The sequence below is a fragment of the Anomaloglossus baeobatrachus genome, chromosome 1 (assembly GCF_048569485.1).
Source record: "Anomaloglossus baeobatrachus isolate aAnoBae1 chromosome 1, aAnoBae1.hap1, whole genome shotgun sequence".
Taxonomy (NCBI): domain Eukaryota; kingdom Metazoa; phylum Chordata; class Amphibia; order Anura; family Aromobatidae; genus Anomaloglossus; species Anomaloglossus baeobatrachus.
The window spans coordinates 227,302,314-227,325,601 of NC_134353.1; the positions used below are offsets into that span (position 1 = coordinate 227,302,314).

The 23,288-nt window shown below is 50.5% G+C and overlaps 1 protein-coding gene across 1 annotated transcript in view; it reads right to left on the reverse strand.

Moving 5' to 3' along the window:
- NAA15 (N-alpha-acetyltransferase 15, NatA auxiliary subunit) overlaps positions 1 to 23,288 on the reverse strand; it is a 122,128-nt gene that overhangs the window by 72,498 nt on the left and 26,342 nt on the right. The window contains exons 6-7 of the mRNA XM_075348528.1: positions 9,709 to 9,862; positions 9,156 to 9,275 (exon numbers count right to left, since the gene is read on the reverse strand). Coding sequence (XP_075204643.1) covers positions 9,156 to 9,275; positions 9,709 to 9,862 — 274 coding nt within the window. The remainder of the gene's footprint in view (positions 1 to 9,155; positions 9,276 to 9,708; positions 9,863 to 23,288) is intronic.

Below are 23,288 nucleotides of genomic sequence, written 5' to 3' on the forward strand. Positions count from 1 at the left end.
ACAAGTGACCTCATTTTGGAAACTGGACCCCTCAAGGATTTTATTCAGGAGTATAGTAAGCATTTTGAATCCACAGGTACTTCACAAAAATGTTGCTGTAGCAACAAATTTCTCACTGTTAAGGGGGCTTTACACGCTGCGACATCGCTAATGCGGAGTCGTTAGGGTCACGGAATTGGTGACGCACATCCGGCCGCATTAGCGATGTTGCTGCGTGTGACACCGATGAGCGATTTTGCATCGTTGCAAAAACGTGCAAAATCGCTCATCGGTGACATGGGGGTCCATTCTCGATTATCGTTACTGCAGCAGTAACGATGTAGTTCGTCGCTCCTGCGGCAGCACACATCGCTATGTGTGACGCCGCAGGAACGAGGAACCTCTCCTTACCTGCCTCCCGGCCGCTATGAGGAAGGAAGAAGGTGGGCGGGATGTTCCGGTCACTCATCTCCGCCCCTCCGCTTCTATTGGGCGGCCGCTCAGTGACGTCACTGTGACGCCACACGGACCGCCCCCTTAGAAAGGAGGCGGTTCGCCGGTCACAGCGACGTCGCCGGGCAGGTAAGTATGTGTGATGCGTCTGCGCGATGTTGTGCGGCACGGGCAGCGATTTGCCCGTGTCGCACAACAGATGGGGGCGGGTACCCACACTAGCGATATCGGGACCGATATCGCAGCGTGTAAAGTAGCCTTTAGGCTATGTGGCCATGATCCAGCGACACGGCGTCTAGTACACAGTGTCAGCCTCCTGCAGAAATGTGAGTGTTGTCCACGGGAGAACGCAGCTGCCCATGCCCACGATTTGGGTTCAGGCTGCTGTGGACTTTAGTTTTATTCTACCTGCAAAGAACACTCATCTCCGCAGCATAAATTGACATGCTGAGGCTCGGGAAGCTGCGCCACAGGTCGGTTTATGCTGCGGAGAAAAGAAACACAGTGGGCACGGGATTTCTAAAAATCCTGCCACTGTGCTTCTACTGCACAACGCAGCGTTATGGACGCAGGGAAAACACTCTGCGCCCAAAACGCTGCAAACCCTGATTGTGGGCACACAGCGTAAAATGCTACAGTGGATGAATGGATAGATGTCAAACATATATAACGTCCCACCCCCCTGCATATTCTAAGCTGGCGCCCTTTAGTGCCTTTCATGTGACACTAAAGGATGCCTAGCCTTGTATTTAGCCCAAAAAAAAAAAAAAGAATTAAAATAAATGACGTGGGGTCCCCCCTATTTTTGATAGCCAGCTAGGGTAAAGCAGACAGCTGTAGCCTGCAAACCACAGCTGACAGCTTCATCTTGTCTGGTGATCAATTTGGAGGGCTCCCCAAGCTGTTTTTTTTTTTTTAATTATTTATAAATAAATAATTAAAAAAAACAAACAAACGTGGGGTCCCCCCAAATTAGATCACCAGCCAAGGTGAAGCTGACAGCTGGGGTCTGGTATTTTCAGGATGGGAAGAGCCATGGTTATTGGACTCTTCCCAGCCTAAAAATAGCAGGCCGCAGCCGCCCCAGAAGTGGCGCATCCATTAGATGTGCCAATTCTGGCGCTTCGCCCCAGCTCATCCCGCGCCCTGGTGCGTTGGCTAACGGGGTAATGAATGGGGTTGATACCAGGTGTGTAATGTCACCTGGCATCAAGCCCAGCAATTAGTTATGTCACGGCGTCTATCAGATACCCGACATAACTAATTGACAGTAATAAGAAAAAAAATTGACAACAAAAAAAAATTTATTTGAAAAAACACTCCCCAAAACATTCCCTGATTGACCAATTTATTGAAAAGAAAAAAAAAAATCCACTATAATCCATTTGGACGTCCCACGTCGACTCTGGACCTTCTAGAATATGGGGGACACGTTCAGGGAACGTATCCCCCATTTTCTAGGAGGGCAGACCCTCCATTTGAGGAGAGTGGGTGCAAAAAGCTGCACCCACCCTCCCCGGGTCACAGCTGCACAGTGCTGAGCAGCAGCCAGCGTCTCTGAACACAGGAAGCTGTCATCTGCTCGGCACATGTGACCGGCGTCTGCAGAGAAGGAGCCGGAGGAGGGGGCCGCGGGGGATCAGCGCTCCGGTATGTATGACACCGGGGGACACCAGGGGCGGGGTAGGGGGGGACCCGGCAGGGCCTAGGGAGCAGGTTTCTGTCGTATGTGTTATGGCACATACGACAGAAACCATAGGAACACTGTAAATGCGGCCGGCGCGCTGCTGTGCTCTCCGATGCGCGCGGCCATCTTGGATTTTCGGGAGGGGGTTGGGGGTCGGGGGGGGCACTTTGGGGATACCGAGGGGACCGGAGGGAACCGGGAAAAAGATGTATCTCCCATCTGGCATGTTTGATCATGCCAGATGGGAGATAAATGATTTTTTACCGGCGCGGTCATTTACTATAACTTGATGATCGGTATACGGTGTATACCGGTCATCAGGTGAGCGGGGACCGGAAAAACCGGCCCGAATCATGATCTCCAGGGTCTCAGCTACCCCCGGCAGCTGAGACCCCGGAAATTTTCTGACTCTGGGGGGCGCTAGACCCTTTTTTCCGACCGCCGTTTTAAAACGGCAGAAAGGAATAAGTACCCTTTTTTAGTGCCGTTTTAAAACGTAACGCGGTCGTAATGGGGTTAAAATAAATATGAAAACAAAAATCAGCATGTGGCCAAAACTGCAGCTCATTCCACCCAAAAAGAAGGGAATTTTGTTACTTACCGTAAATTCCTTTTCTTCTAGCTCTTATTGGGAGACCCAGACGATTGGGTGTATAGCACTGCCTCCGGAGGCCACACAAAGCAATTACACTAAAAAGTGTAAGGCCCCTCCCCTTCTGGCTATACACCCCCAGTGGGATCACTGGCTCACCAGTTTTAGTGCAAAAGCAAGAAGGAGGAAAGCCAATAACTGGTTTAAACAAATTCACTCCGACGTAACGTCGGGGAACTGAAAACCATTCAACATGAACAACATGTGTACCCGAAAAAACAACCAAAAATCCCGAAGGACAACAGGGCGGGTGCTGGGTCTCCCAATAAGAGCTAGAAGAAAAGGAATTTACGGTAAGTAACAAAATTCCCTTCTTCTTCAGCGCTCTATTGGGAGACCCAGACGATTGGGACGTCCAAAAGCTGTCCCTGGGTGGGTAAAGAAATACCTCATGTTAGAGCTGCAAGACAGCCCTCCCCTACGGGGAGGCAACTGCCGCCTGCAGGACTCTTCTACCTAGGCTGGCGTCCGCCGAAGCATAGGTATGCACCTGATAATGTTTGGTGAAAGTGTGCAGACTCGACCAGGTAGCTGCCTGGCACACCTGTTGAGCCGTAGCCTGGTGTCGTAATGCCCAGGATGCACCCACGGCTCTGGTAGAATGGGCCTTCAGCCCTGATGGAACCGGAAGCCCAGCAGAACGGTAGGCTTCAAGAATTGGTTCTTTGATCCATCGAGCCAGGGTGGCCTTAGAAGCCTGCGACCCTTTGCGCTTACCAGCGACAAGGACAAAGAGTGCATCCGAACGGCGCAAGGGCGCCGTGCGGGAAATGTAGATTCTGAGTGCTCTCACCAGATCTAACAAATGTAAATCCTTCTCATACCGATGAACTGCATGAGGACAAAACGAAGGCAAAGAGATATCCTGATTAAGATGAAAAGAGGATACCACCTTCGGGAGAAACTCCTGAATGGGGCGCAGCACAACCTTGTCCTGGTGGAAGACCAGGAAGGGAGCCTTGGATGATAGGGCTGCCAGCTCGGACACTCTCCGAAGAGATGTGATCGCTACCAGAAAAGCCACTTTCTGTGATAGTCTAGAAAGTGAAACCTCCCTCAGAGGCTCGAAGGGCGGCTTCTGGAGGGCAACTAGTACCCTGTTCAGATCCCATGGATCTAACGGCCGCTTGTACGGGGGTACGATATGGCAAACCCCCTGTAGGAACGTGCGCACCTTAGGAAGGCGTGCCAAACGCCTCTGAAAAAAGACGGATAGCGCCGAGACCTGACCTTTAAGGGAGCCGAGCGACAAACCTTTTTCTAACCCAGATTGCAGGAAAGAAAGAAAGGTAGGCAATGCAAATGGCCAGGGGGACACTCCCTGAGCAGAGCACCAGGATAAGAATATCCTCCACGTTCTGTGGTAGATCTTAGCGGACGTGGGCTTCCTAGCCTGTCTCATGGTGGCAACGACCCCTTGGGACAATCCTGAAGACGCTAGGATCCAGGACTCAATGGCCACACAGTCAGGTTCAGGGCCGCAGAATTCCGATGGAAAAACGGCCCTTGGGACAGTAAGTCTGGTCGGTCTGGGAGTGCCCACGGTTGGCCGACCGTGAGCTGCCACAGATCCGGATACCACGCCCTCCTCGGCCAGTCTGGGGCGACAAGTATGACGCGGCTGCAATCGGATCTGATCTTGCGTAGCACTCTGGGCAAGAGTGCCAGAGGTGGAAACACATAAGGGAGCCGGAACTGCGACCAATCTTGCACTAGGGCGTCTGCCGCCAGCGCTCTTTGATCGCGAGACCGTGCCATGAAGGTTGGGACCTTGTTGTTGTGCCGTGACGCCATTAGGTCGACGTCCGGCACCCCCCAGCGGCGACAGATTTCCTGAAACACGTCTGGGTGAAGGGACCATTCCCCTGCGTCCATGCCCTGGCGACTGAGGAAGTCTGCTTCCCAGTTTTCTACGCCGGGGATGTGAACTGCGGATATGGTGGAGGCTGTGGCTTCCACCCACATCAGAATTCGCCGGACTTCCTGGAAGGCTTGCCGACTGCGTGTCCCCCCTTGGTGGTTGATGTATGCCACCGCTGTGGAGTTGTCCGACTGAATTCGGATCTGCCTTCCTTCCAGCCACTGCTGGAAGGCTAGTAGGGCAAGATACACTGCTCTGATTTCCAGAACATTGATCTGCAGGGTGGACTCCTGCTGAGTCCACGTACCCTGAGCCCTGTGGTGGAGAAAGACTGCTCCCCACCCTGACAGACTCGCGTCTGTCGTGACCACCGCCCAAGACGGTGGTAGGAAGGATCTTCCCTGTGATAATGAGGTGGAAAGGAGCCACCACTGCAGAGAGTCTTTGGCCGTCTGGGAAAGGGAGACTTTCCTGTCCAGGGATGTTGACTTCCCGTCCCATTGGCGGAGAATGTCCCATTGAAGTGGACGCAGATGAAACTGCGCAAACGGAACCGCTTCTATTGCCGCCACCATCTTCCCGAGGAAGTGCATGAGGCGTCTTAAGGAGTGCGACTGACTTTGAAGGAGAGCCTGCACTCCAGTCTGTAGAGACCGCTGCTTGTCCAGCGGAAGCTTCACTATCGCTGAGAGAGTATGAAACTCCATGCCAAGATACGTTAGTGATTGGGTCGGTGACAGATTTGACTTTGGGAAGTTGATGATCCACCCGAACGCCTGGAGAGTCTCCAGTGCAACATTCAGGCTGAGTTGGCATGCCTCTTGAGAGGGTGCCTTGACCAGTAGATCGTCCAAGTAAGGGATCACAGAGTGTCCGTGAGAGTGCAAGACTGCTACCACTGCCGCCATGATCTTGGTGAACACCCGAGGGGCTGTCGCCAGACCAAATGGCAGAGCTACGAACTGAAGATGGTCGTCTCCTATCACGAAGCGTAGAAAGCGTTGGTGCTCTGTAGCAATCGGCACGTGGAGATAAGCATCTTTGATGTCTATTGATGCTAGGAAATCTCCTTGAGACATTGAGGCAATGACTGAGCGGAGGGATTCCATCCGGAACCGCCTGGCGTTCACATGCTTGTTGAGCAGTTTTAGGTCCAGAACAGGACGGAAGGAGCCGTCCTTTTTTGGAACCACAAAGAGATTGGAGTAAAATCCTCGCCCCCGTTCCTGAGGGGGGACAGGGATCACGACTCCTTCTGCTCTTAGAGAGTCCACCGCCTGCAGCAGGGCATCTGCTCGGTTGGGGTGTGGAGAGGTTCTGAAGAACCGAAGTGGAGGCCGAGAACTGAACTCGATTCTGTACCCGCGAGACAAAATGTCTGTTACCCACCGGTCTTTGACCTGTGACAGCCAAATGTCGCAAAAGCGGGAGAGCCTGCCACCGACCGAGGATGCGGAGGGAGGAGGCCGAAAGTCATGAGGTAGCCGCTTTGGAAGCGGTTCCTCCATTTGCTTTCCTGGGGCGTGACTGAGCCCGCCAGGAATCTGAGCTCCCTTGTTCTTTCTGAGTCCTTTTGGACGAGGAGAATTGGGCCTTGCCCGAGCCTCGAAAGGACCGAAACCTCGACTGCCACTTTTTCTGTTGAGGTTTACTTGCTCTGGGCTGTGGTAAGGAAGAGTCCTTACCCTTGGACTGTTTTATGATTTCAGCCAATGGCTCACCAAACAGTCTGTCTCTAGATAATGGCAAGCTGGTTAAGCATTTTTTGGAACCAGCATCTGCTTTCCAGTCCTTTAACCACAAGGCTCTGCGCAAAACCACAGAATTGGCGGACGCCATAGCGGTACGGCTCGTAGATTCTAGGACAGCATTGATAGCATAGGTCGCAAACGCAGACATTTGCGAAGTTAGGGACGCCACTTGCGGCACTGCTGGATGCATGATAGCATCCACCTGTGCTAAACCAGCTGAAATAGCTTGGAGTGCCCACACGGCCGCGAATGCTGGAGCAAACGACGCGCCGATAGCTTCATAGACAGATTTCAACCAAAGGTCCATCTGTCTGTCGTTGGCATCTTTAAGTGAAGCGCCATCCTCTACTGCGACTATGGATCTAGCCGCAAGCTTGGAAATTGGGGGATCCACCTTTGGACACTGGGTCCAGCGTTTGGCCACCTCAGAGGGAAAAGGATAACGGGTATCCTTAGAACGTTTAGAGAAACGCTTGTCTGGATGAGCGTCGTGTTTCTGGATCGATTCTCTGAAGTCAGAGTGGTCCAAAAAAGCACTTAATTTACCCTTGGGATACAGGAAATGGAACTTCTCCTGCTGTGCAGCTGCCTCCTCTGCAGAAGGGGCTGGGGGAGAAATATCCAACAGTCTATTAATTGCCGATATAAGGTCATTAACCATGGCGTCACCATCAGGGGCATCCAGATTGAGAGGGGCCTCAGGATTAGACTCCTGATCACCGTCCTCAGTCTCATCACAGAGAGACTCTTCTCGCTGAGACCCTGAGCAGTGTGATGACGTGGAGGGTCTTTCCCAGCGAGCTCGCTTAGGCTGCCTGGGACTGTCATCGGAGTCAGAGACTTCAGCCTGTGATGCTTGAGACCTCCTTGAAGTACGGATTAGTTCCAACTGAGGGGGACCGGAGAGCATAGACACAGCAGTGTCCATGGTCTGAGTAACTGGCCTGGACTGCAAGGTCTCCAGGATTTTAGTCATAGTCACAGAAATTTTATCAGCAAAAACTGCAAAGTCTGTCCCCGTCACCGGGGCAGGGTTCACAGGCGTCTCTGCCTGGGCCACTACCACCATAGGCTCTGGCTGACGAAGTGCCACTGGGACTGAACATTGCACACAATGTGAGTCATTGGAGCCTGCCGGTAGATTAGCCCCACATGCTGTACAAACAGTGTACACAGCCTGTGCCTTGGCACCCTTGCGTTTTGCGGATGACATGTTGCTGCCTCCTCAGAGCAGTACAGGGTGTCCAGCCAAGAAGCGACCTTACAGTGCAACTATATATATATATGGTACCAAGAAAAAAGTACACTAATATAACACTGAGGCACTAGTGGGGCCAGCACTAAAGTGCAGCTTACCGCCCGCTTAGGAGCGGGTGTGTGGTCGCCGAAATCCCTTTAGTCTGGGTCTCCCAGAGCCTGCTGCCTTTCCCCAGCCAGACCGCATGTGTAATGGCTGCCGGCGTCCTTGTGGAGAGGGGGGGCGGGCCCTGGGCGTATACAGACGAAGAGCGGGAAGCCTGCTTCCCACTGTGCCTAGTGAGAGGGCTGGAGCATGTAAATAAAGCTCCAGCCCTCGGCGCTGCCCATTGAGCAGCGTCTCTCCCCTACCCTGATTGACAGGGTGGGGGCGGGAACGAAGCGGCGCTAGGCCGCAGAAGCCGGGGGCTAAAGTTAGAAGCGCCGCCGCCGTAAAAGCGCGGTCGGCGCAAAGTCCCCGGCGCACCACAAGTCGCAGCTGCGCCGCCGCTCCAGTAGCGGTCGGCGCAGTAGTTCCCAACATGTAACGTCACTCAGCAAAGCTGCAGTGACCTAACCCCAGCGCACAGCGCTACTGTCCCCGGCGCACTATAACGCTCAGCAAGCCTTGAGAGTGAGAGTGTCCGTGCCTGCCGGGGACACAGAGTACCTGAAAGTTGCAGGGCCTTGTCCCTGAACGGCACTCCCGCTCCAAATCCAGCAGGTTCTCTGGGTCTGTGGATGGAGCCCGGCCCCAGGGCTTGGGGGCCGGCAAGATCCCACTTCCACAGAGCCCTCCAGGGGATGTGGAAGGAAAACAGCATGTGGGCTCCAGCCTCTGTACCAGCAATAGGTACCTCAACCTTACAAGCACCACCGCGGGTGAGAAGGGAGCATGCTGGGGGCCCCATATGGGCCCTCTTTTCTTCCATCCGATATAGCCAGCAGCTACTGCTGACTACAAACAGTGGAGCTATGCGTGGATGTCTGACCTCCTTCGCACAAAGCAGAAAACTGGTGAGCCAGTGATCCCACTGGGGGTGTATAGCCAGAAGGGGAGGGGCCTTACACTTTTTAGTGTAATTGCTTTGTGTGGCCTCCGGAGGCAGTGCTATACACCCAATCGTCTGGGTCTCCCAATAGAGCGCTGAAGAAAGACCCAGTAGTAAATTGCTAGGGACACATTCTACTGAAATTAGTTATAAACATGGCTCTAAACACTATTAAAGGGAAGCGGTCAGCGGATTCAACCTTCCTAATTGCACAGGTGTTTCAAAGGTAATATACCGGGGGTAACATACCGGGGATCACAGCCGGAGACCATACCAGTCTGTATCCTTTCCAGGCCGGCTATTCCCAGCACTGCTGCAGGTGATTGACAGGTCTTTCCCTCATGTATTCATCAGGAGACCGGTCAATCACCTACAGCAGTGCTGCGAAGGAAACAATGAAATAGACGGGAGAATCTTTTAAATAACTGCATGGGTTTTGGTCTCATCTTTCCACAGATGCACTTATAACCTAATAGAACCTTACCGGGCTTAAGAGCCTTCTCTAAACCTTTATAATAGGCCCAGTTCTCTGGGCTTCTGTCCAGCAAACCTCTGTAGACGTCTGCAGCCTCTTCAAGACGGCCCAAACGAAGCAACAAGTCACCTGAAAAGAGAAAAAGACAAAATACATGAATAAAACATATTAGGAACAAATGAACTAGAAGGTTAGAGCTATATGGCCAACAGTGGCCAGACAACCTTAAAATCAATATGCGGCAGTGCTAAATAACTAAATGTTGGATAATGTGATTGCACCATGCAAATTTATACAACTGTATGTGACAGTGGCCTAAAATGCCAATCAGCTGGATTTCATTGTGACCACATTAACTATAATTTACCATTTACCACAGACAGTGTAATGTCACATGTCCAAAGTTGCAGTTTAGAGTTAGCATAATTTCCTGAAGGCAGTGATGAGTCAATGCACAAAATACAATAGTGTTTTTACATGCTAGAAAACCTGCTGCCCTTACAGAATAGCATTATGTAAGTATAGCAGCAGTAAAAGCACAAATGGCTCCCTATACCAGTACCTTTAGTCTCTTCCACCGCCAGCTTATCACATATCTGCTTTTCATAGGTGCAGAGGTGATGTAGGGCCTCCTTGTAGAGCTCGGCTTCTCGGAGAACCTGGTTCTGATAGAGCAGCAGTTCACTATACTCATAGTCAACTTTGTCTGGGGAGGTCTAAAGAGGACAGAAAGCAAACAGGTTTAGAGCCGTATGAAGCATACCCGCACCGGAGCATAGTGAGATAATGCACTTCATCTAAATGCCCAGCACGACCCACAAACTAGGATTCAAGGAGCTAGAATAGCGAGGGTTATGTACCTTATAAGAGGTCAATATTGGATGTTAGTCAGTGCAGTTTACACTTAATTTCTAGATCGTCAGGGGTACTACTGCTGAAACCCCCAAAGATAGCCAGAACACGGACTTTTGTCACCCCTTTGAATGGAGCGGCAGTACGCATACATGGATTCTCCATGACACTACTGTACCACGTCCACTACAGCGCTCAGCATTCTCTGGCAATGCCATAGAAATGTTATGCAGCAGTGACCAAACATGCATTCGGGGTGGGGGGGTGGGGTGGAGTTAGTCTAGGTTCTGCCCATGGGGGTCCAGTGGCTGACATGCCCAAATAATTTAGGAGTTGGAGGTGGCGGTGGAGGCGGAGGTGAAAGCGCGACCACGAGATTATGGGCGGGTACTTGCTGATGAAAGTCTCAGCGCTGCCCATAATCTCGCGCATGCACAACACGTCACCAGCGGTCACACTGTGCACACTGCAGTCCCGCGAGACTGGCACGGCACATGCGCGAGATTATGGGCGGCCACTCTCGCGGGACTGTGCAATGTGCACAGTGTGACCGCTGGTGACGTGTTGCGCATGTGCGAGATTATGGGCGGCGCTGTGATTGTCATCAGCAAGTACCTGCCAATAATCTTGTGGTCGCGCTTTCACCGCCGCCTCCACCGCTCTGCGCAAGCGCTGGCCAGCTTACCTCACGTCACCTCTTTGAAATTGCGCGATAGGGGGAAGGCCTAAATCGACAGGAGGCAGACTAACGGACACCAGAGAGCCCGCCCCCGTGTACCATCATCAAGATCTGAATACAAAAAGGTACCACTTTATAAAGTCTTTATTTTGGTCAGAAAGAGGGCACATAAACAACAGGAACATTGCTAGAATGCAGCCCAGGAGCTGCAGAGGGGGAATCTTTTAGGTTTAGTGCAAAATTTCTGATGACAGGTTCCCTTTAACTTAAAAAATAAGAAGATAGGAAGTGAAAGCCACATTGGTTATTGACTATGGAAAGCACCTAGGCATGTAGCTGTAGTGAGCACTCCCCTAAAAGGACAGGTCTGCTTTAACCCCTTCAGTCCCGGGGCACTTTCCGTTTTTGTTTTTTGCTCCCCTTCTTCTGAGAGCCATAACTTTTTTATTTTTCCGTCAATCTTGCCATATGAGGGCTTGTTTTTTGCGGGACAAGTTGTACTTTTAAATGAAACCATAAAGTTTTACCATATGGCGTACTGGAAAACAGCAAAAAAATTCCAAGCGTGGAAAAACTGCAAAAAGAAGGGAATTTTGTTTACTTACCGTAAATTCCTTTTCTTCTAGCTCCAATTGGGAGACCCAGACAATTGGGTGTATAGCTTCTGCCTCCGGAGGCCACACAAAGTAATACACTTAAAAGTGTAAAGCCCCTCCCCTTCTGCCTATACACCCCCCCGTGCATCACGGGCTCCTCAGTTTTGGTGCAAAAGCAGGAAGGAGGAAACTTATAAATTGGTCTAAAGTAAATTCAATCCGAAGGAAGTTCGGAAAACTGAAAACCATTCAACATGAACAACATGTGTACACAAAGAACAACAGCCCGAAGGGAACAGGGGCGGGTGCTGGGTCTCCCAATTGGAGCTAGAAGAAAAGGAATTTACGGTAAGTAAACAAAATTCCCTTCTTCTTTGTCGCTCCATTGGGAGACCCAGACAATTGGGACGTCCAAAAGCAGTCCCTGGGTGGGCAAAATAATACCTCGTAATAGAGCCGTAAAACGGCCCCTTCCTACAGGTGGGCAACCGCCGCCTGAAGGACTCGCCTACCTAGGCTGGCATCTGCCGAAGCATAGGTATGCACCTGATAGTGTTTCGTGAAAGTGTGCAGGCTCGACCAGGTAGCCGCCTGACACACCTGCTGAGCCGTAGCCTGGTGCCGCAAAGCCCAGGACGCACCCACGGCTCTGGTAGAATGGGCCTTCAGCCCTGAGGGAACCGGAAGCCCAGAAGGACGGTAGGCTTCGAGAATTGGTTCCTTGATCCACCGAGCCAGGGTTGATTTGGACACCTGTGACCCTTTACGCTGGCCAGCGACAAGGACAAAGAGTGCATCCGAGCGGCGCAGGGGCGCCGTACGAGAAATGTAGAGTCTGAGTGCTCTCACCAGATCCAACAAGTGCAAATCCTTTTCACATTGGTGAACTGGATGTGGACAAAAAGAAGGTAAGGAGATATCCTGATTGAGATGAAAGGGGGATACCACCTTAGGGAGAAATTCCGGAACCGGACGCAGAACCACCTTGTCCTGGTGAAACACCAGGAAAGGAGCTTTGCATGACAGCGCTGCTAGCTCAGACACTCTCCGAAGTGATGTGACTGCTACTAGGAAGACCACTTTCTGCGAAAGGCGTGAAAGAGAAATATCCTTCATTGGCTCGAAGGGTGGTTTCTGAAGAGCCATCAGCACCCTGTTCAGATCCCAGGGTTCTAACGGACGCTTGTAAGGAGGGACTATGTGACAAACCCCCTGCAGGAACGTGCGTACCTTTGGAAGTCTGGCTAGGCGCTTCTGAAAAAACACAGAGAGCGCTGAGACTTGTCCCTTAAGGGAGCCGAGCGACAAACCCTTTTCCAATCCGGATTGAAGGAAGGAAAGAAAAGTGGGCAAGGCAAATGGCCAGGGAGTAAAACCCTGATCAGAGCACCAGGATAAGAATATCCTCCACGTCCTGTGGTAGATCTTGGCGGACGTTGGTTTCCTGGCCTGTCTCATAGTGGCAATGACCTCTTGAGATAACCCTGAAGACGCTAGGATCCAGGACTCAATGGCCACAGTCAGGTTGAGGGCCGCAGAATTCAGATGGAAAAACGGCCCTTGAGACAGCAAGTCTGGTCGGTCTGGTAGTGCCCACGGTTGGCCCACCGTGAGATGCCACAGATCCGGGTACCACGACCTCCTCGGCCAGTCTGGAGCGACGAGGATGGCGCGGCGGCAGTCGGACCTGATCTCGCGTAACACTCTGGGCAACAGTGCCAGAGGAGGAAACACATAAGGCAGTTGAAACTGCGACCAATCCTGAACTAATGCGTCTGCCGCCAGAGCTCTGTGATCTTGAGACCGTGCCATGAATGCCGGGAAGTTGTTGTTGTGCCGGGACGCCATTAGGTCGACGTCCGGCATCCCCCAGCGGCAACAGATCTCTTGAAACACGTCCGGGTGAAGGGACCATTCCCCTGCGTCCATGCCCTGGCGACTGAGAAAGTCTGCTTCCCAGTTTTCTACGCCCGGGATGTGAACTGCGGATATGGTGGATGCTGTGGCTTCCACCCACAGCAGAATCCGCCGGACTTCCTGGAAGGCTTGCCGACTGCGTGTTCCGCCTTGGTGGTTGATGTATGCCACCGCTGTGGAGTTGTCCGACTGAATTCGGATCTGTTTGCCTTCCAGCCACGGCTGGAACGCCTTTAGGGCAAGATACACTGCCCTTATCTCCAGAACATTGATCTGAAGGGAGGACTCTGGCTGAGTCCAGGTACCCTGGGCCCTGTGGTGGAGAAAGACCGCTCCCCACCCTGACAGACTCGCGTCCGTCGTGACCACCGCCCAGGATGGGGGTAGGAAGGATTTCCCCTTCGACAATGAAGTGGGAAGAAGCCACCACCGAAGGGAGGCTTTGGCTGCCTGAGAAAGGGAGACGTTCCTGTCGAGGGACGTCGACTTCCTGTCCCACTTGCGGAGAATGTCCCCTTGAAGTGGACGCAGATGAAACTGCGCAAAAGGAACTGCCTCCATTGCTGCCACCATCTTCCCTAGGAAGTGCATGAGGCGCCTCAAGGGGTGTGACTGGCCTTGAAGGAGAGATTGCACCCCTGTCTGTAGTGAACGCTGTTTGTCCAGCGGAAGCTTCACTATCGCTGAGAGAGTATGAAACTCCATGCCGAGATATGTCAGTGATTGGGCCGGTGTCAGATTTGACTTTGGGAAATTGATGATCCACCCGAATCTCTGGAGAGTCTCCAGAGCAATGTCCAGGCTGTGTTGGCATGCCACTCGAGAGGGTGCCTTGACAAGCAGATCGTCTAAGTAAGGGATCACAGAGTGTCCCTGAGAGTGTAGGACTGCTACCACTGTTGCCATGACCTTGGTGAAGACCCGTGGTGCTGTCGCCAGGCCGAAAGGCAGTGCCACGAACTGAAGGTGTTCGTCCCCTATGGCGAAACGCAGGAAGCGCTGATGCTCTGGTGCAATCGGTACGTGGAGATAAGCATCTTTGATGTCGATTGATGCTAGGAAATCTCCTTGGGACATTGAGGCGATGACGGAGCGGAGCGATTCCATCCGGAACCGCCTGGTTTTTACGTGTTTGTTGAGCAGTTTTAGGTCCAGAACAGGACGGAAAGATCCGTCCTTTTTTGGCACCACAAACAAGTTGGAGTAAAAACCGTGACCCTGTTGCTGAAGAGGAACAGGGATCACCACTCCTTCTGCCTTCAGAGTGCACACCGCCTGAAGAAGAGCATCGGCTCGCTCGGGGGGCGGAGATGTTCTGAAGAATCGAGTCAGAGGACGAGAGCTGAACTCTATCCTGTAACCGTGAGACAGAATGTCTCTCACCCAACGGTCTTGTACCTGTGGCAGCCAGGCGTCGCAAAAGCGGGAGAGCCTGCCACCGACCGAGGATGCGGTGTGAAGAGGCCGAAAGTCATGAGGAGGCCGCTTTGGGAGCGGTTCCTCCGGCGGTCTTTTTAGGACGTGACTTAGACCGCCATGAATCGGAGTTCGTCTGACCCTTCTGTGGCCTGTTGGACGAGGAGAATTGAGACCTGCCCGCGGGCCGAAAGGACCGAAACCTCGATTGTACATTCCGTTGTTGAGGTCTATTTGGTTTGGACTGGGGTAAGGATGAGTCCTTTCCCTTGGATTGTTTAATGATTTCATCCAATCGCTCACCAAACAGGCGGTCGCCAGAAAATGGCAACCCGGTTAAGAACTTTTTGGAAGCAGAGTCTGTCTTCCATTCACGTAGCCACATGGCCCTGTGGACTGCCACCGAATTGGCGGATGCTACCGCCGTACGGCTCGCAAAGTCCAGGACAGCATTAATGGCGTAGGACGCAAACGCCGACGCCTGAGAGGTTAAGGACACCACCTGCGGAGCAGAGGCACGTGTGACTGCATTAATCTGCGAGTTACAAGCTGAGATAGCTTGGAGTGCCCATACGGCTGCGAATGCCGGAGCAAAGGACGCGCCGATAGCCTAATAGATGGATTTCAACCAGAGCTCCATCTGTCTGTCAGTGGCATCTTTGAGTGAAGCCCCATCTTCCACTGCAACTATGGATCTAGCCGCCAGTCTGGAGACTGGAGGATCCACCTTGGGACACTGAGCCCAACCCTTGACAACGTCAGGGGGGAAGGGATAACGTGTGTCCTTAAGGCGCTTAGAAAAGCGCTTATCTGGACAAGCTCGGTGTTTCTGGACTGCCTCTCTGAAGTCGGAGTGATCCAGAAACTTACTCATTGTACGCTTGGGAAACCTAAAACGGAATTTCTCCTGCTGAGAAGCTGACTCCTCAATTGGAGGAGCTGGGGGAGAAAGATCCAACACCTGATTGATGGACGCTATAAGGTCATTCACTATGGCGTCTCCTTCTGGTGTATCTAGGTTGAGAGCGGCTTCAGGATCAGAATCCTGATCTGCCACCTCCGCTTCATCCTCTAGAGAGTCCTCCTGCTGAGACCCTGAGCAGTGTGATGAAGTCGAGGGAAGCTCCCAGCGAGCCCGCTTAGGCGGTCTGGGACTGCGGTCCGTGTCAGAGACCTCACCTTGGGACCTATGAGTCACCCCAGGAGCACTTTGCTGCTCCAACCGAGGGGGGCCTGGGGTCAATGATTCAACAGTGCCCGGGGCCTGTGTTACCGGCCTGGACTGCAAGGCTTCTAGTATCTTAGCAGACCATTTATCCATAGTCTCAGAAAGTTTGTCAGCGAATACTGCAAACTCCGTCCCTGTCACCTGGACAGTGGTAGCAGGTGGTTCCACTTGGGCCACCAGTGGCAGAGGCTCCGGCTGAGTAAGTGCCACAGGGGCCGAGCATTGCACACAATGAGGGTAGGTGGAACCTGCCGGTAGTATAGCCGCACATGAGGTACAGGTTGCAAAGTAAGCCTGTGCTTTGGCACCCTTGCTTTTTGCGGACGACATGCTGTTGTCTCCTCTGAGTACAATCCGGGAGGGTATATAGCCAAAAACCAACAGTGCGACCGTACAGAGTAAATGTATAGCATATAAGCATATATATATATATACACTTCGGCACCCAGGGGGGCCAGCACCTAGAAACAGGTGCGGCTTACCGACCGCCCAAAGCGGTTGTGTGACCACCAGATTCCCTGCCTGGGCCTCCCAGAGCCGTGTTGTCTCTCCTCTCCAGAAGTGCTGACAGGAATGGCTGCCGGCGTTCTGTGAGGAGGAGGGGGCCGTGGGCGTGCCCTAGAAAGTGCGGGAATCTGGTGCCCCACGGTGCTCAGTGAGGGGGGAGGAGGATACAAAGTATGCTCCAGCCCTCAGCGCTGACGTCCAGTGCAGCGTCCCTCCCTTCCCCTGACTGGCAGGCCCGGGGGCGGGAATATGCGGTACTAGGCCGCAGAAGCCGGGGACTAAAGTTATAAGCGCGGCCGGCAAACAAGCGCAGTCAGCGCGGTAGTCCCGGCGCACTAACACACCCAGCAGTGCTGCAGAGTGTATGACACAAGCGCTCCATGCGCCGTCCCCAAGGGGACACAGAGTACCTCACAGTAGCAGGGCCTTGTCCCTGACGATACCCAGCTCCTGTCCAGCAGATTCCCCAGGGGCTGCGGAGGGAGCACGGTCCCAGTGCCTGGAGACCGATTAGGATCCCACTTCACCCAGAGCCCTTAAGGGATGGGGAAGGAAAACAGCATGTGGCTCCTGCCTATGTACCCGCAATGGGTACCTCAACCTTAACAGCACCGCCGACCAGAGTGGGGTGAGAAGGGAGCATGCCGGGGGCCCTGTATGGGCCCACTTTTCTTCCATCCGATATAGTCAGCAGCTGCTGCTGACTAAATTGTGGAGCTATGCGTGCATGTGTGCCTCCTTCGCACAAAGCATAAAAACTGAGGAGCCCGTGATGCACGGGGGGGTGTATAGGCAGAAGGGGAGGGGCTTTACACTTTTAAGTGTAATACTTTGTGTGGCCTCCGGAGGCAGAAGCTATACACCCAATTGTCTGGGTCTCCCAATGGAGCGACAAAGAAAAGTGTGATAGCACAATAGTTTTTGGGATGTTTTATTCACGGTGTTCACTATATGGTAAAACTGATGTGTGGGTATGATGCCTGAGGTCGGTGCGAGTTTGTAGACACCAAACATGTATAGGTTTACTTGTATCTATGGCTAAGTTCACATTTCCGCTAAAATGTATCAGTCACAATCCACTGCTCTTGTAAACAACGGAATCCGTTTAGCAGATTCCGTTGCTCCCATAGACTTGTATGAGCAGCGGATTGTGACTGATGATGCTGCGTTGCACCCTCCGCCCGACTGATCAATCGTGGAACGACTGACCGCCGGGCGGGAGGAACGCAGCATGTAACGTTTTTTGAGCAGCGAGATCCGTCGGATTTCGCTGTGCATGCTCTCTGGCTCTCTGCACACGTCACCAGCTTTGGTTGGTTACCCGATATTTACCCTGGTTACGGTGCAAGGAGCCAGCGCTAAGCGGTGTAGGCCCGTAACCAAGGTAAATATCGGGTAACCAAGGTAAATATCGGGTGCTTTGCTACCCGATATTTAGTCTGGTTACGTGTGCAGGGAGGCCGACACTTCCCCGCTCGGCCCCGCCCCCTCCCGCACTCCGCACATGTATACACACACACACACCTGTCCCCAGCCATGCAGACAAGCACTGCCATTGACACCCTCGTCTGGCCCCGCCCCCCGCTCGGCTCCGCCCCCTCCCGCACTCCGCATGTGCACACACATACATACATACATGCACACACACACTCACAGATACACTCACCTGTCCCCAGCCATGCAGACCGCAGCACTGCCACTGACATCCTCAGCGCCTGGCCCCGCCCCCCGCTCGGCTCCGCCCCCTCCCGCACGCCGCATGTGCACACACATACATGCACACACACACACACTCACCTGTCCCCAGCCATGCAGACCGCAGCACTGCCGCTGACATCCTCAGCGCCTGGCCCCGACCCCCGCTCGGCTCCGCCCCCTCCCGCACTCCGCATGTGCACACACATACATACATACATACATATATACATGCACACACACACACTCACAGATACTCACCTGTCCCCAGCCATGCAGACCGCAGCACTGCCACAGACATCCTCAGCGCCTGGCCCCGCCCCCTCCCGCATTCAGCATGTGTATACACACACACACACCTGTCCTGCAGTCCCTGCGGCACTGACGTCCTCAGTGCCACAGCCCCGCTCGGCTCCCCCCCACCCCCCGAACTCCGCCCCCCCGCACACAACGGAATCCGACAAAGAATTCTGTTCTTTGTCATCCGTTGTACAGCGTTGAACAGCGCATCAGTCACATGCGTCAAGCGACGCATGTGACTGATACAAAACAACGGAAATGTGAACTTAGCCTAAGGGGTTAGAAAAAATTCACAAGCTTGTCCAATAAAAGTGGTGCATGTTTTGCACCATTTTCCGAAAACCGTAGAGTTCTCATTTTTTGGGATCTATGGCTCAGTGACTGCTTATTTTTTGCGTCTCGAGCTGACGTTTCTAATGGTACCATTTTTGCGCAGATGCTACGTTTTGATCGCCTGTTATTGCATTTTGCATAAAACTTGCGGCGACCAAAAAACGTAATTTTGGCGTTTGGAATTTTTTTGCCACTACGCCGTTTACCAATCAGATTGATTTTATATTTTCATAGATCGGGCATTTATGAAAGCGGCGATACCAAATATGTGTATATTTATTTAATTTTTAACCCTTTAATTTTAAATGGGGGGAAAGGGGATTTGAACTTTCAGTTTTTTTTAAAAACTTTTTTTTTTATTTTACTAGTCCCCCCTAGGGGGCTATAGCGATCAGCAATCCGATCCCTCTTATCTATCTGCTGATCACAGCTATACAGCTGTAAACAGCAGATTCAGTCACTTCCTGTTTCTCTCTGCTCCGTGCTGAGGGAAAACGAGAGTGAAACTTCATAGCTGCAGGCGTTATCACATGACCCTGTGCTACGATGGCAACCACCGAAAGTCACGTGATCACTCACGTGACTTCCGGTGGGGGCAGCGGTAAGTGAAAATCTTCACCGCGCGTATATACATCTCCCTGACAGACTTTGGCAGCGAGATGTAAGGGGTTAATGTTACGGGTGGAATCCGATTCCACTCGTAACATGTAGGCACACATGTCAGCTGTTGAAAACAGCTGATATGTGTCGATCCACGCAGCCTGCCCACGGCAGGGGGTGGGGCTTAACGGGACACGCTCCATGACTGATATTTCCGTCCATGGTCGTGAAGGGGTTAAAGAGGACCAACCACCAGGATTTTCCTATATAAAATCATCAAAGTGCTAGACAGGTGCTATCATACTGATTCTAAATATACCTTTAGTTGTGAGATCAGATATATACTATCTGAAATACAGGCAAGTAAAATTTGTGAAATGGACTGTTATTTGATTGATAGCAGCTAAATAAATAAATCTCTATTTTTATATAGGGCTAACATATTCCACAGCACTTTACATACATCAGGAACACTGTCCCCATTGGGGCTCACAATCTAAATTCCCTATCTGTATGTCTTTGGAGTGTGAGATGAAACCGGAGTACCCGGAGGAAACCCACCCAAATACGGGGAGAACATACAAACTCCTTGCAGATATCCTTGGTGGGATTCGAACCCTTGACCCCAGCGCTACAAGATTGCAGTGCTAACCACTGAGCCACCGTGCCGACCATGGACAGGCAGGCAGACTAGGATGCGAATAACTAACAAAACCCGGCCACATATTAGATATTCTGCAGCACCTATCAAATAACAGTGCATTTCACATCCTTTACTTGCCTCTATTTCAGTAACTATACATTCGATCTCACAAGTAAAGGTATGCTTAGAATCAGCATCATAGCACCTGTATAGCACTGGCTTTAGTTTATATATGAAAATTCTGGTGGTTAGTCCTCTTTAAATGAAGTATTGTGCTGTTTTTACTTCTTAGGCTGGAGTCACACTTGTGCGTATGTCGCGCGAGTCTCGCATCGCATCACCTGGCACGGCCTGATACTCTTCTTACAGGAGAGTCTCAGATGCATAGAAATACATGCAGCCAACCCGCTCCTGTCAAGAGAGTGTGCGGCCGTGCCGGGTGATGCGATGTGAAACACGCGCAAGACACGTTAAGTGTGACTCTGGCCTTAGAGAGTTTATAGCCTGTTCCCATGCTGATTCCATGAGATCTGAGCATAAAGTAGGCCTGGGTGCCCTTTCTGAACAACATCGCACCCTGCAGCTGGATAAAGCTGCCTTGTGACGCTACTTCAGCAACAGGCTTAGCTACGCACAGACCTGGCAGGTAGTGGAGGCAAGAAATATTAAAATACAGCCCATTTTAAATTTGTTTGGTTGAAGATTATAGAATACAATAAATCTTTGCTAACAATGATGACATTATAAACCGCTCTCTGCAACAGCCTGAACTGCACTCTGGTACAAAAACTCCCATTTACACCTCACACGGGGGGTGGGGGTCAAGCAGACAGTAATACCTACGTGTATGTGTAACTGTCTGGACATGATTAAAAAATAAAAAAAAAAAAAAAAATCACAGATATTCATGTGTTATTTTTTTAATGCCATATTGATCATGTTTGAATGGCACTTCTCAACTGGCCATTTTTTTTTCCCCGATTTTGCTTTTTCCCTTTCCAGAAGCCATAAATGAGGTTTTTGTTTTATGCAGAACAAATTGTAATCTTTTTAGAGCTATTTTGGAGTACGTATAAGTTACTGCAGAATTTATGTAAATATTCTTTGCAAGACAAATATAGTCAGGAGATTTTTTTGGATTAGGGATTTCTGTTTATAATTTTTTCTGTTTGGGTTTTAACCAAAATTATAGACAGAATTCTCCTCGTTACGAGTGTGTCAAAATCTCGTGTGTAGGCTTTATTTTTTATATATACAGCAGGTGAAATAAGTATTAAACACATTACCAATTGTCTAAGTAAATATAAAGGTGCTATTGACATGAATTTCTCACCAGATGTTGGTAACAACCCATCCAATCCCCCAGGCTAAGAAATCAAACCGTAGAGGTCCATAAATTTAGGGATATGTAATAATGAGAAATGAGACAAGGAAAAAGTATTTAACCCGCTTAGGGTGCTTTCACATTGGAGTCGAATAGGCTAAACGTATCCATTCAGCGGACTATGCAATTCATCAATATTTGTCCTTTTTCCACTTAAAAAACGTATACATTGAATGGAACCCAATATGTTTGACGTATTTCTGTGTAAAGAAAATCCCATCCGCTTTTTCATTGCAAAAGACAGTTTTTGAAAAGGACTTTTTTTTGTTAAACAGAAGTAACTATTGTACTTGGCTTTGGACAGTGCTCAAGGAGCGGCAGCGACATGATTGTGTCTCTGCTTGTTAAATATCGCTTAATGCTATTGCGTCAGAGGCAGAAGAGACAGATTGACAGAAGGAGATTGACAGAAGGAGATTTCGGGAGCATGAAGTGAACTATGTTCGTGAAGACATGATGCCTTTATTATTAACTGTGATATTTTCCGGAGAAATGTGAAAACTATCTTGGAATGTCCATTGAAACCTTCCACATTCTCCTATCACACATACAATGTGCTAGCGGTCTGATCACTTCCGGTCACATTGGTACATCACATGTCTTAGTTTAATTTGCCAATATAACATATGCTATAAATATGTAGAAGCGGATTTCATTACGGTACAATGCGTTTTCAATACACTAATGTAAAAAAAAAAAAAAGTTAAGTGTACGTTATTTGGAAAGGACAGAAAAACGTAGTAGTATACCTTTTCATGTGCGTTTCAATAAACATATATTTAACAAACGTATAACATTTTTGACATGCGTTCGCAGATGTTTCCTTAAAGAAAGTCTATGAATGCATTAAGCTATAGATTAGAGTTCATTCTAATGGGGTGGTTTCTAACGTATACACCTAATGCACTGCACAAACGCAATGTGAGCATTTTTCTTGAAATTTAATACTTCATACAAAAGGCTTTGTTGGGGATGAAAGCTTCAAAGACACCTCCTTTATTAAGAAACTAGTTGCATGCATTGCTCAGGTGTGATTTTGGCCCATTCTTTCATCCAAACACTTTTCAAATCCTGGAGGCTTTGTGGGCTCCATTTATTAACTCTGAGCCAAGTTACTTCCAGAAATTTTCTGTTGGATTCAGGTCCGGTGATTGGCGGGGCCATTCTAGCAGTTTTATTTTCTGTGAAACCAATTGACAGTTTCCTTGGCTGTGTGTTTGGGATCATTGTCTTGCTGAAATGTCGACCCTTGTTTCATCTTCATTGTGCTGGTAGATGGAAGATTATTTATGTATATATTTTTGAATCAAGAATGTCTAGGTACATTTGTCCATTCATGCTTCTTCAATTAGATGAAGTCTACCTGTACCATATGCTGAAAAACAGCCCCACCCATGATATTCCCACGCCCAACCATCAGGCTGTGTGCGCATGTTGCGTTTCTTCATGCGTTTACGCAGCATTTTAAACTGCAGCGTAAACGCATGCGTTCTGCTTCCCCAGCAAAGTATGAGAAGTCAGCAAATTCCATGTGCACATTGAGTTTTTAAATGCAGCGTTTTGGATGCCAAATATTTTACAAAATCGATGCGTTCAAAAAAGCAACATGTCACTTCTTTTGCGCGTTTTGGATGCTTTTCCCTCTCTGTCTATGGTAGAGCAAGCATCCAGAACGCATCTAAACTGCATTCAAAATGCATACAAAACGCAGTGTTTTGGATGCAATTTGAAACCCACATGCAGTGACAAAAATCTGCAGAATATTTGTGCGCACATACCTTCGCTGTTGGTATGGTGTTTTGTGGTGATATGCAGTGCCTTTTGGCCTCCAAACGTGGTGTGTATTATGGCCTCCAAAGAGTTACATTTTGGTCTCCTCTGACCAGACTATGATCTCCCAGTATTTCACAGGCTTGTCTAAATGTTGTTGAGCAAATATTAAACAGATTTGAACATGTTTTTTGTTCAGCAATGGAGTCTTGCGTGGTGAGT